Genomic DNA, 14,616 nt, shown 5'->3' on the forward strand with positions numbered 1-14,616 from the left:
TTCAACATCCCAACATCAATACATAAACATCAACTACTTCAATGTTAACTACCTGTAACGATCGTTAGCCATTATTAATCTGTCCTTTCTTTCCTTCTTCGCCCAGTTCTACACACCCTTGTTACATGTAACTGCTTTTTTCTGCACCATAGTTCCAGTTTAAAGTTTATTATGCACCCCCGTTTTATGTGAACCAGCATGATGTGACTGCTATCTTGAATGCCGGTATATAAAAAACTTAAATAAATAAATAATAAATAAATAAATACTTCCATTGGCCCTGCACTATTTCCCACTCACAATCCTTGAACAATGTTGCTCCCTCTCTACTTCCCAGCCTTTCCCTCCTCTTTTCCTCTCACTCCCCTCTTCCACCTCACTCACACCCTCTTCTCTTCCCATTCACTTGCACCCCTTCCCTTTCTTCTCACTCACATCCCTCCTTCCCTCTTATTTACACCTCATTCCCTTCTCTTCCCTCCCATTCACTCACCCCTTCCCTTCAATCCCATCACTCTCTCACTCCTTCCCTTCCCTGTCACTCATTTACATCTCCCTTCCGTTTCATCCTCTCTCACCCCATTTCCCTCTCCTCTCATTCATCCCCTCTCTCTCACTTACTTATCTCCTCTCTTCCCTTCCTTGATACCCCATCCGCCCACTAGGTCTTCTTTTTTTCTTCTTGCTCATGGGATGTGAGAACCTCACAGGCATGTCATCGTCCTACTCTGCCACAGGGTCCTGCTGGCTTTTTCTGTTCATCTTGCAATGCATGGTTCAGAAGTCAGCTCTTTGATCCGCATAGCGCTCTATGTCTGTGGAGCGCCCACAGTTCATACAGGCTCATGTTTGAACCATGCCGCCACAGAAAGGATTGAAGACATGCCAATGCCAGCTGCAGGCACAGCATTCATCTGGTTAAAAGCACCAGCTCTGGCCAGGAGGACTAGCAGCCCAGACTGATTAAAACATAGGTCAAAGGGAGTGCAGAAGATCCTAAAGAGGGTAATGTGTTCCCTTAGTTACTCATGTAGGCTTCCCCTAAATCCACCCTTGTCCTGTCTAAAGTTAGCTAGGCCATGGTCTCTGTGGCCCACTGCGTTCCAGCGCCTATGACTGTAGTCACAGTGACTGCCTTCTGCTTCACTATATGGAAGTCTTTAAGATCATGAGAGGTCTTGGACGAGTAGATGTGAATCAGTTATTTATACTTTCGGATATTAGAAGGACTAGGGGGTATTCCATGAAGTTAGCAAGTAGCACATTTAAGACTAATCGGAGAAAATTCTTTTTCACTCAAGCACAATAAAGCTCTGGAATTTGTTGCCAGAGGATGTGGTTAGTGCAGTAGTGTAGCTGGGTTCAAAAAAGGTTTGGATAAGTTCTTGGAGGAGAAATCCATTAACTGCTATTAATCAAGTTTACTTAGGGAATAGCCACTGCTATTAATTGCATCAGGAGCATGGGATCTTCTTAGTGTTTGGGTACTTGCCAGGTTCTTATAGCCTGGTTTGGCCTCTATTGGAAACAGGATGCTGGGCTCGGTGGACCCTTGGTCTGACTCAGCAAGGCAATTTCTTATGGTCTTATGAAGTTATAGACCCAGTCAGCAAGTATTAAGCATTTTCCTCATACACACAAAATGGAAGACTTGGCTGTCTGTCTTTTATCTTGTACTTGAATCTGTTACTAAGTAAATCATGAAATTTACCATGTAAGAAAACTGTACACTTGTGTGAAAGAAACAAATGTTTCATTATAGCCCTTGAAAGAGTGAGCTTCAGCAAAACATTCCTTTATATTAGACTGAATAATTCACAACTGTCAAATACTTGTAATGTTAATCAATAATCACTATTTATTTGTAGTTTTATGTAGGATTCTAAAGGTAACATTTTGTACCCTTAAAATAAATGTGATATGTTTGTCTGTTCCCTGTAAAAATCATAGTATCTGCACAAAACCATGCCCTTCCCCATGCAGCCCACCAAATCCTTCACTATTAGCTGGCTACTGCCACCTCATACATTGCTGCACTTCCAATTACCACTCCCCCCCCCCCCTCTTGTTGGCTTCCACTCCTTCACCCCCATCCCACTGCATGTCCACTCCCCCTCTCCTTATAGGCTATTGCTAAGTCTTCCCTCATCGCACACAAACTTGTGCTTTTAAAAACCCTAAAATGTGCAATCACTGTGGTGAATACTTTTACTCTTATTTTTCTATGTAATGAGAGTATTTTGCATGGTTTTGTAGAATGCAAATTCCCTAAAGGTAATTTTTTTGCATGCATCCATGTAAAACATTACCTTTAGAGAACAAAAATTATAGGCAAGTAATTCCAAAACATAAAACTTACAGGGACCAATAAGAATTAGGGATGGTTCTTTCCTCAGGCTAAGTGGTGCAATGCCCTACTCACAATTTTTCATACTTCAAAAAGATTTTATAAAAAATGTAAAAAAAAACCCCCAAAAAACATAGAACGGCTAACCTTTTCTTGGCTAACACTTCACAGCCTCGGGGTCTTGCTTTTATGTGTGCAAATAGTTTTGAAAAATTACCCCCAATTTGTTAAATTTACTTATATTTGTGTGCTGTAGGGTAAACATCTCTGGTTCAAATTGTGAAATAAGCAAAACAAATTTTGATTTGTTTACAAATATTGTAATCAAGAATACAAATTTGCATTTATGCAGTCAGTAAATTTCAGATAAACAGGTTCTCAGTGTTGTTTTTATTTCTTTTGTATTTATTTATTTATTTATTTATTTATTTATTTATGGATTTCTTTTATATACCGCGGCACATGAAGCATATCACCTCGGTTTACAGCAAACATTAATTCAGCAATAAGCTTTACAATAAACATATTAAGTATCACAATAACAAATAGCACGTATACCAGTTAGTTTGAGAAAAGAAAAATATAAATGTAAGAGTAACAGTCAAAACCGAGAACTTAATTTACATAAAGAAAATCCAGAAGGGAGATTTTCTAGGGGAAAAGAGGTGTGGAGGGAGAGGGAGTTGGCAGGGCGATTGAAAGGTGAAGTATGCGGCTTGAAAGTGTCTCAGTTGGTCAAGGGTAGGCTTTTTTGAACAGCCAGGTTTTTAGGTTTTGTTTAAATTTCCTGTGGCAGGGTTCCTGTCGCATTTCAGAGGGCATACTGTTCCATATTGTGGTTCCTGCTATGATGATCGAGCGTTCTTTTGTGGCCGCATGTTTGGTAAGTTTAGGCGATGGGGTCAGCAGTCTGGTCTGATGTTGGGATCTGGTCGGTCGGTTTGTCTTTTTGAAAATCAGGTGTTCAGGGAACCATTGCATGTTTCGGTTGTGGATGGCCTTGTGTATTAGGGTCATTGATTTGTATATGATCCTGGATGAAACAGGTAGCCAGTGTAGGGACTGTAGCACTGGAGTGATATGGTCATGGCGGTGTGTGTCGGTGAGAATGCGGGCAGCTGCATTTTGTAGCATTTGTAATGGTTGTAGTGTGTTTTTAGGTAAGCCTAATAGTTGTACTTTACTGTGGCCTTAATACTGGACTGGCGGACAAGAAGTGTTCTTAATAAAATAAATTATAAAAAGCATTCATGCAGCTAGGCCACCAGTTTTGATGTTTGTCTCTATGATAGCTTCCTGAGGGGGGAGGGCGGGGGGGGGGGAAGAAGTAATATAGTCATCATCCAGAATTCCCCTAATAGATACCGTTGGGAAAAAAAAATCTGCCCTACAAGCTTCTTTTGACTATGAAACATGAGAGTATCAGATCTTTTTTTTCATATATTCTTATCCTCGCAATTAGAACTAGAAGATGAAACGACTTCCTTCTTTCCTAGGTCAAGAATTTGAATTCAGGAGCCTCAGACTTTCTTGCTCACTCATATACTGCTACTGCACCTTCTCTGCACAACAGTCATGAAGGTTAGTGAAACGAGATAGCCAGAACCCTTCCATGTGATTTCCTGTACCTGCTGTCTTTGGTTTTTCAAAAAAGCCTATGCATTTAGACATGGGACTCTCAGCCCAAAAGTAAAAGATCAAATATCAATTGGAGCTAGGGTAAAATGTATTCCCACACCATCTTAAAAAAAAAAAAGAATAAAATGTCCAAAGCATACTGTAGGTGGCAAATCTGGAAGCTCTTAAAGAGGCAAGTGGTAAGAACAGGAGTAGGAGGAGAGATAGAATAAAATAAAACGTGGCGGGAGCTGCTTGAGTGTTGGCTTAGGTATGGAAATGTATATGTTCCTCTTCCCAAAGGAGAGATGGATAAAGCCAGCTTGCAGAGAATAGCAGTACAGCTGCTTTCAAGCTCTCAAAAGTTCTCAAAATTGCGATGGAGAAGGTACAGAGAAGGGCTACCAAAATGATAAGGGGAATGGAACAGTTCCCCTATGGGGAAAGACTAAAGAGGTAAGGACTTTTCAGCTTGGAGAAGAGACGACTGAGGGGGGATATGATAGAGGTGTTTAAAATCATGAGAGGTCTAGAACGGGTAGATGGGAATCGGTTATTTACTCTTTCGGATAGTAGAAAGACTAGGGGGCACTCCATGAAGTTAGCATGGGGCACATTTAAAACTAATCGGAGAAAGTTCTTTTTACTCAATGCACAATTAAACTCTGGAATTTGTTGCCAGAGGATGTGGTTAGTGCAGTTAGTATAGCTGTGTTTAAAAAAGGATTGGATAAGTTCTTGGAGGAGAAGTCCATTACCTGCTATTAAGTTCACTTAGAGAATAGCCACTGCCATTAGCAATGGTAACATGGAATAGACTTAGTTTTTGGGTAATTGCCAGGTTCTTATGGCCTGGATTGGCCACTGTTGGAAACAGGATGCTGGGCTTGATGGACCCTTGGTCTGACCCAGTATGGCATTTTCTTATGTTCTTATGTTCTTAAAAGGAGGGAAAGAAAGTTGATTAGCATGCAGTACTGACAGGGCTTGGTACAATCTGGGTTTATAATTGGGGGGGGGAGACAGCAGGTTCTCTACCATGGGCAGCAGCGTCATTTAGTAACACATCCCAGCTAAGGAACCCCATCTCTTGCAGGCCGTCAGGCTTGTACAGCTGACAGCTGAGAAATGTCCTTAGCTAGAGCTCTGTAGTAAGCAGAATGGGAGTGCCAAATTGTACTTTATCCGTTGACATGTACTCTGTTACTGTATTAAGGAGGCAGCTTGGAAGATGTCAATCTCCGACAGGGCAATAAGGGGATTTTTAGGAAAGAGAATGTGGTGAAACTGTAATTAAAAAAAAAAAAAAAAAAAAAGAGGAAGTCTCCAAACTCTGGCAGCTCAGCTAAAATCGGGACTGGTAAAGGGCGCTGCGTACCTGTGACGGTCACACCTACCGTGGTTGGCGCTGAACCTTTGCACCGCTACCTGCCTGCAGCGTGCGCCGGGGCCCCTGGGGGAGTCACCTCAGCCCAGCTCGGGCAGGGCCGCGCCCACTCCCTACCTCCAAGAGGAGGGGTCAGAGGAAGCCGGGCGCCTTACCGGGAGCTCCTCGCCTCCCTAGTCCTGACGGCGAGGAAAGGTTAAGGAAGCGCCCGCTGAAGAAGCGTGGGAGTCAGCGCGCCAGCGCCCGCCTTCCCGCTACCTGCCGGCCACGTCCCGCCCCGGGGCTCCGGAGCGGCGCGGAGGAAAGCGCCCCGCAGGGCAGGGCAGCCCCAGCTGGGTCTGGAAAGCGGGGGGAAACTTTGGCAGGGAGAAAGGGCAGGAGCACAACATGGCCTCCTCCTCCTCCGCTCCTGCAGGAGGTGGGAGCGCGGCGACGGATCAGGTGAGCGCTGAGTTGAGCCGCTCGGCTTCCAGTCCACGGGGCTGGAGCTCCTGCTGCTGCTGCTGCCGCCGAGCCTTGCATTCGCTCTGGGGCTCGGTTTCCTCGATCGCTGCCCGTGTGCCCTCCCAACTTTTTTTTTTTTTTTTTCTGGTGCACTGCTCGGACGTTTGCCACTTGGACGAGGCTCGATCGGGTTTATGTGGTGAACTGCTGAGCGGGAGGCACGGGGGATGTTGTGGTTGGTTTTTTGTTTTGTTTTTTTTTTGCCCGGGATTGAGTTGGGACTGGCACTTGCTGGTACGGAATCGCTCTCCAGCTTTGCTCTTTTTTTCCTGTAATGCGGGCGCGGATGAACCGTGAGGCATTTAGAGACGTTGGAAGCGCTTTAAACTTGGTGCAGGTTGCCCAGGTTGACGCTGTCTCTTGCCCTTGCTCGCCCCTGAAGGTTGGGGGGGAGAGCCCTTTTCCTGCACTGACAGCTGCAACTTCTCTGTTAAAAACTCTGTGATGTGGGGCCGCGCCATTTCCAATATTTATGTTATTCTCCGCTATTAAAATATTATATAATTCTTCTAATAGCGTAGATTTAATTATCAAAGAATTAGATATTTAATTCACATTGTGTACTGCAGTTGCCTGCATTATTTTTTTGCCAGTTGTATAGAAACCGAATTGTGTAGGGATAGATTACATGTGCTAACATGACTGGGGCTTTTCAGCTTCTCAACTCAAATCAACTATTTCCCTGCTTGGATTCTTTAATTTCACTTTCTGTTCTAAATGTCCTTGGCTCCCGTGATGTAAACCTAATATCCAGTGGCATTATAAACAGGGTCAGTACAAGGGTATTAGATGCCCTAGGCTGGGGCATGCAAATCAATTTCATGCATATTCAATGTGGATTCCTAGAAACCAGACCTGTTTGTGGCTCTTGAGGACTGGAGTTAGCCATCTCTGCCCTAGGTGAACTTTTTTTTTAAATCTTGCGACCCTCCCCATCCCTTACACATCTGTTTTTCAGCCGTAGCTGTGGCACAGCATCTCCCATTCGACATCCAACTCTCTCACTCTTTTTGACAAGTCCTGCAACTCCTCTCCCTTTGCCCTGTCCAGAGTGTCCAGCATCTCTACTCCTCTTCTCCCTGCCCCCTAGCATTCTCCTTTTTCTCTTCACTTCCTGCTCGGTATACCAGCATCACCGCAATTTCTTTTTTTTCCTTTTTTTTTTGCAGTGGCTAGCATCCTCTTTCCCTGTACTCCACCCTCACCTGTCCAGCATCTTCCTTTTTTCCCATCCCTCCAGCACCCTCATACCACAAGTCATCCCCCACCAGCTTCCTCTCTGTCTCCACTATCTACCCAGCATCCATTCTCTTCTCTTGTGATGTAAACCTTAAAAGTAAGTAGATAGCACTTGGAGATTTCCAGGGTTTTTGCCACCCCTGAAATTTTTTGGCAATTTACGTAGCCACCTAGTTTGCCTAATGGAAAAACCAGCCCTGATTATAAACCAGCCCTGATTATAAACAAAACAATGTGTAAAATATACTAACCAGATTAAAAGCCACTTGTGATTGTTATGTGTAAGTAATAACTCCCTATAGGATGTGTGTTTAAGTATTTTTTCCATGGGTGCACAGACACAAGACCAGAAATGGAATGCTTTCAATTTTGCAGAAACAGTGTGATGCACACCCTAGCATGATATTCAGATGGGACAAAATACCCACAATTGTAAAATGAAAAAAAAAGTGTAGCTTTTAATCATTTTCTTTAGTTTGGCTCAGATTCACTAACAGACCAGTGCAATAAAGTGTATCCAAACTGTGCGTCCGTTTTTTACCGCGCGCACATTCGCCTCTTTTGGGCGCTCGTTGCAATAGGAAAATGAGCTGCAGTGCTAAAAAGGATGCCCTAGGGATAAACTGTGCGCCATGGCATCGGGTGCCCAGGAGACATGGCTTTGCACGGGTTAGGAAAAAGGATGCTTATAAAATTGAACATCCATTTTCCTAACCTGACTGCCGTCAAAACGTTTTTTTTTTCCCTTTTTGCTGCTTTCTGTGGGTCCTCTGACTTAATATCTTCACGCTATTAAGTCGGAGGAACCACAGACTTAATATCTTGATGATATTAAGTCAGAAGAACCACAGAAAAGCAATATTTTCTGCTTTTCTGTACAGGTTGTGGGGCGCCTCAGGCTTCCAGGCTGGCGTTTAACTTTTGAGGGTTAAAATGTGCATGTTGGGCGCATGGTTATTTTTATATCGGGGGTACTAGCTAATAGCCTCATCAAAATGGCATTTACATATGATGAGTGCTATTAGCTACGCTGTGGTTTGGACACGTGTTTTGGACACGCTGATCCCCTTATTGCATGAGGGGTTATGGACGCGTGTCCAACCGTGGGTTAAGCTGTGCACATGACATTGCATCGGCCTGTAAGTGTTTTTTCTATAGACACAGAAAAGATTTGGTTAATCATGCCCTTTATTTTTTAGTTAACTGTCATTGATACTACAGCCATTCTGCGATTATTAGAAGACTAGCTTTGCATCACAGGTCTCTTGTCACTGATGTTTCTCCTGCTGTTTTTGTACCTCTCGCTCTATTGGAACCAGGGCTGAGATCAGCCTTTGTTTGTAATTACCCAGCGATTTCTCCCTCCCCTCCCCCCTAATTTTATATCCCCTCCCAACTTAAGACGAGCCCTGACTTTCATCCAGTCGTTGCAGTGACGTTCCTTGACCACAGCATCAATGAGCTTTCTAGAACCCTGAAAGAATGTAAATGACCTTTGACCAATGTACTGTAACTGTTAGTTACAATCTGCTATGTAATCTGCCTTGAGGCCACTTGTGGAAAAAGGCAAAAAAATCCTATGTCTATAAATGATAAATGTTTTTTGGCATTTGGTGTTTACATTTTATTGTGCATAATTTTTGTTTTACTTTTTTAAAATCTTGCCTGTTTCCTATACTGTTCTATTCCACCTTGAGCATTGAGAAAGGTGGGTATAACTGGCTAAATAAATCTACATTCTGCCATTAGGGATTGCTGTTATGCAATGACTATGCCTTTTCCCCGGGGTTGTGAATGGTACTTCTGCAGCATCTCCAACTCTGGCCATCCTGCAGATTGGAAGACTTGACCCATGGAACCAGCCAAGGTCTTCTGCATGGCAGTGCATGCGTTGAGCCATTGGGCTAGCCCACTGTATTGCACTTTGGGCCACCTCACTTCTTATGTTGAGTCTGAAAAGGGCAATATACCTATGAATTTTTTTATAAACGGCAAGGGTACAACTAAACTCTTCTTACCTGATCATGTGTGGCTCGTAGCCTGTGATGATTTTCTTCAACAAAAAAAGGTGATACTGGGTCAGTGCCAGGCCCATTTTCACTGTGGCTGCAGTTCCAAAAGGTGCCAGGTCAGTGACCTGGCAGAAAATCAGCCCTGGGACTAATTTTAATATTTCTTGACTAGCCTTTGAGAGCTATACACTCTTCATCAGGTAAAAACAAAGAAAAAAAACTTTTTGGGGGAAGTTATTTTAATTGTTGAGCATGCCTGGTGTGAGAACACTATTAATGAATAGCATTTTACATTGTTAACATTCTTCCATTGTTACTTGTCTGTCAAGATTCTTTTTCTAGTTTAATTTTCGTACATTAACACTCTCTCTGCACATCCCAGTTATACCATACAATACTGTGATGGTGGTGATACTTAAAAATTAACTTTTTTCTGTAATGTTGCTCCTCATGTTCATACAGTATGATGTAGTAGTTTTCCAGCGTTACACTAATAGCCGAATGAAACAGATTTTAATTACTTTTTCCTCATCTTGACCTCTGAATAAAAGAACTGCCGGGGGGCAGTTCCATGTAAACTGCCCCCCGGCAGTAGTTCTTCTGTTAATTGTGAACCGGAGTGATATGTATTGTATACAGGAACTCCCGGTATATAAAAACTATAAATAAATAAATAAATAAATATAAATACTCTGTCATTTAAGTAGATGGCACTCTGGCATCTAACCAGGTGAGATGCTCTATGGCTGGATATAGGTTCTAAATTAGCCAAAGATGTTGATTTACTCTCCCCACCCCCGCCAAAGGTTCATATTACCTCTTGACAAACAGGGGCCAAACAGCAGGTTTTTCTAAAACAGTAACTGTCGCAAAAAGAGAGATTAAGTCGCTGCTTGGTGTGTTTTCAGACTTTCCGAAAGATATTCAGAACCGGCTGAGAAAAGCATTCCACTGGTGCAGGAGATGGAATTGGCTTATACTTGCCGCTACAGAGCGCGACTCTGCTTCCGTTGCAATTCCTGCAGCCCTCTAGGATCCCCCGTCTTTCATTCAGCTCTGCGAGCCTTCCCCCACTCAAAATGCTTCTGCTCAGGACAGGAGCAACTCTGGGTGATCTCCTTTTGGGCTGAATCCCTGCCATTGCTTTGGACGGGAGGAGAGAGAAATTTTTAAATTTTTATTTCCTCCCACAGAAAACCCCATGACACGCACATTTTTTTAAAAATTTTCTTCTATCCTATGGTAGTAGAATGGAAACCCCTCAAAAAAAAAAAAAAAAAGAAAGGGCTCTGGAAGAGTAGGCCCAGTACCATGTGGAGATCTTGGATTTGATTCTCGAGGCAGGTCGTCTGATTCTCAGGTGAGGCGGCTAAACAGGTTTTGGAAGGAGTCACGATTTGTGCTTACTGGCTCAGGACTGCCGCTGTGATAGCCTGACTGGGCTGAATCAGGGGAAATAAAATAGAGCAAAACCATTTTGGGTGGTTGCAAATAAAGGCTTGTGGCCCTGCAGTCCAATACAAGCTGGTTTTAACTGAACTGGAGCCCAGTAGGAGCTGAAGCCCCTGCCTCCTGCCCCCAACCCCACAGTCCCACATTGGTGCTATTTCAGAGAGCTTTGAAAGGAATGGTTCTGCCATTGCTGCAGCACATCATGGCACACGGCTCTTTCAAAGAGGTCATTACTGTCTAACTCCTGAATAAGCATCTGCCCCTCATTCCCACTCCCCCTTCCCACCCCCCTTTATACCTCCTGCTCACATGTAAACACTCCTGGCACCTACCCTGGAAACAGTCACTTACAATACTGCACTCACATGCAGCATACAGAAATAAATGTGCACACACTACTAGGCCTAACCAAAAACATAAAAGACAACAAAAGTTAAAAACAAAACAAAAACAACCCTCCCCCCAAAAAAAACCCCCCAGAAAATGTTTTAAAAAAAATAACAGGGACAATTTTCTATATAAAGAATGCCCCACCCAGGGGAGGCACTGTGGCTTCTGGTCCTCCTCTCTCTAGTCGTTTTTTTTTTTTTCTGCCTCCAGTAGGGCCTTCTTTTTCTCCAGTTGCTCCTGGAGGTGTATCAGCCACATGTCTGGACTTGGCTGAAAGTAAAAGCAAAAAAAAAGTTTGTCAGGATATCGGCCAGACAACACACAAGGAGCAGGTACAAAGCAGGAAATAAGCCAGTGTGTACACGCACACCTTCAATAGGGCACATCATCTCTTCTGCAAGGCAGATCCCAGGGAGTATATTCTTCCATGCATGCAGCAGTCTCACTCTTTGGTGAGACTGCTGCATGCTCTGGGTAGTTAAGTGAACAGATAAGTAGAGGGGAGAAATTTCAGATTCAGGAAGGTTATTGTTAAACATAGGAGTATGAGCAAATATTGCAAAGGAAAGATAGATGTACATTGTCGCCATGGTCACATAACATGACAGACAGCTCTGCAAGGCTAGAGACTGCAGGATAATAGAAGGACTGAGGGCACTCCATGAAGTTAGCAAGTAGCACATTTAAGACTAATCTGAGAAAATTATTTCACTCAATGCACAATTAAGCTCTGGAATTTGTTGTCAGAGGATGCAGTTAGTGTAGCTGGGTTTAAAAAAGGTTTGCATAAGTTCTTGGAGGAGAAGTCCATTACCTATTTATCAAGTTAACTTAGGGAATAGCCTCTGCTATTATTGGCATCTATAACATGGGATCTTCTTAGTGTTTGGGTACTTGCCAGGTTCTTGTGGCCTAGTTTGGCCTCTGTTGGAAACAGGATGCTGGGCTTGATGGACCCTTGGTCTGACCCAGCATGGCAATTTCTTATGTTCTTATGGCTCTTTTGTAGTGTTTCTCGTAGAAGACCTCAATTAAAGTACAAAAAGCAAACAATGTCACTGTACCTGTGCACACATACAAGCACAGCAGACAAAGATACAAGGAGGGAGCAGTGATGGGATCTAAGCTAGATGAAAAGGGTCCCAGGGGAGAACCCCCCCCCCCAAAAAAAAAAACCAAAACATAGCAGCATGCTAGACAGATGAAGATACCACCTGAAAAGATGCTTGCAGATACACTCACCAGATTCCATAATGGCCAGCGACAGACATGTATATGTAAATTCAGGGTTGGTGAGCTGCACCAATTATACTGATTCACCTGACTTTTGAAGGTCCTTCATCATTATCAGAGTACCATAGCCTTCTCCATTTTTGACTCCAGTGGTCTTCTGGTGCCTTGCTCCAATCTCTGAACTAGGTCGAGCTTAGTATGCAAAGCATCAAAAAACAAGACATTCCCCATGCAGGGCTGGAAGAAATCCAGGTACTTTAAGATTCGATGCCTTGCAGAGGAGCCAGTGCTGGGGAGGGAAGGAGTAGGAACCACTTGGGCTAGAAAAAGGGACCAGAGCCAGAATGAATTGCAGTGGCTTCTGGGGCCAGAAAGTTCAACGACTCTACTTGGCAAGGAGGAGCAGGTGTGGTTTCAGTCTGTGAGGAGTGGCCAGGATTGGGGATAAGCCATGGCTACTGGGGCTGGGTGCACAAGAGGAGAGCAGAACAATCTGGGTTACGTGATTTTAGTGGCATCAGATTGGCCCAGGTGTTGATGGTATGCAGAACTGATCAAGCTTCAGATAGGGAGCTCACTTAAGTTTGCGCAGGTCAGGATCTTCTTCACCAGGGGCCCATGCTCTTAGAGGACCTGGCACCATTCTTGCTTACGGCCTGGCTCTTGAGCAGAATAAGCTACAGAAAAAGGGGCATTCAAGAGAAATAATAGGAACTGTGCTGAAAGTAAGGAGGAGATCTACTTTTGTAGCATATACCAGAGTGTGAAGTATGATGCCAGATGAAAAAAAATCATCCCTGTTTAAGTCATAACTGAACTGCATTCTACAGCTCTTACAGGATGGATTGGACAAAGTACTGGCTCTAAATTAACTGAAGGTACAGGTCATGATCTTAGCCTGTTACAGGATACAGCTGATTGGGAGCTCAGTAGTGTCACATCCAGATGTGGTTAGGTTCTTAAAGGAGGTAAAGCACTTCTGCCCTCAGTCCATCCACTGATTTGGAACTGGACTTGGTACTCAGTGTTACCTTTAGTCTCCTTTGAGCTCTCGAAGAAAAGTTCGTTAAAGACCTCATGCTTCAGACAGCATTCCTAGTGGCATTATGCTCAGCCAGATGAATTTCAGAACTACAGGCTCTATCCTATAGGTACCCATATTTAATAATCTCAAAGGAGACCGTGTCCTTCTGCTCAGTGCCAGCATTTTTACCTAAGGTGGTGTTAAGATTCCATATAAATAAGCCTGTACGGTTGCCTGCCTATAAAAGGGGGGATTGCAAAGGACACAAAAAGTTGCTCTATTTTTTTGGATGGTTGGAGAGTGCTGCTAAGGTACCTGAAGATTACAAATGGCTTTCATAAGTTTAGACTTTTTCTACCCTACAGTGGCCCTAGGGAGGGGCAAGGTAATTATCCAAGGACTCTATCACTGGTGGATCAAAGAAGCCAACGCCTCAGTGTATATGAAGAAGGAAGCAGGTGCTGGAGGGCCTCAAGGTGCACACTTCCAGGGCATCGACGTCTTCATGGGTGGCATACAAAACAGTTTCACCAGAAGATATTTACAAGGCAGCTACTTGGACTTCCATGCATTCATTCATAAAACATACGCTAGATCTGTCTTCGGAGCAAGAGGCCTTGAGGCAGCATTACCTTATTTCTGCCCTGCATTTCCACTGCTTGGGTACATCCCAAGTGTATGGACTGAACTGGCCAAAGACGACAAGGAAAGTGAAATTGGAGCTTACCTGCTAATTTCCTTTCCTTGAGTCTTGCTAGATCAATCCAGAGCCTGCCAATTCAAAAAAAAAAAAAAAAAAAGAGATGTCTTATCACAGTATCAGTGGGATAAGATGGCAGGCACTGGAAGTGGATTTATTTTCTTTTTCTTTTTCCTCTGAACTAAGGTGAAGATATGCTGTAAACAATAGGCCCTCTAGTTCTCCCTAGTATTAAAAAAAAAAAATAAAAATTAAGGATAACTAAGAGGATTAGTAGGTTTACAGAAATAGGAGGGTATAAGGTGTAAATGAAGAAATGTACATGATGAAAAAAAAAAAAAAAGAATTAGTAGAGAAGAGATTGTAGGTGGTGCGCAAAGAGAAGTTAAGAGATGCCACGGCTTTGGCAAGTGACAGTTACTGCCCTTATCAAAAGGTAAGGGGATGACCTGCACAGAATAGCAGTTACTACCAAAAGTAACTTGCTGGGCAGCCTAGATGAACCATTTTGGTCTTTATCTGCAGCAGCACCGGACTATATAAGAGAAGGCTTCAGTTGGAGTTTGGTTGTCCTCTGCCTCCCTCTTCTGATAGGAGGAACAATCCCAAGTGTATGGATTGGTCTAGCAAGATTCAAGGAAAGGAAATTAGAAAGGAAGCTCCAATTTGACCATATGCTGGCATATTGTAAATAGTGTAAATAATGACTCT

The 14,616-nt window shown here is 43.4% G+C and overlaps 1 protein-coding gene across 1 annotated transcript in view; it reads left to right on the top strand.

Moving 5' to 3' along the window:
• The first annotated feature begins 5,348 nt into the window (after positions 1-5,348).
• The window catches only part of ANK3 (ankyrin 3), a 1,160,209-nt gene continuing 1,150,941 nt past the window's right edge, over positions 5,349-14,616 (top strand). The window contains exon 1 of the mRNA XM_029609754.1: positions 5,349-5,792. Coding sequence (XP_029465614.1) covers positions 5,739-5,792 — 54 coding nt within the window. The 5' untranslated portion in view covers positions 5,349-5,738. The remainder of the gene's footprint in view (positions 5,793-14,616) is intronic.

This window comes from Rhinatrema bivittatum, chromosome 7 (assembly GCF_901001135.1).
Source record: "Rhinatrema bivittatum chromosome 7, aRhiBiv1.1, whole genome shotgun sequence".
Lineage (NCBI taxonomy): Eukaryota > Metazoa > Chordata > Amphibia > Gymnophiona > Rhinatrematidae > Rhinatrema > Rhinatrema bivittatum.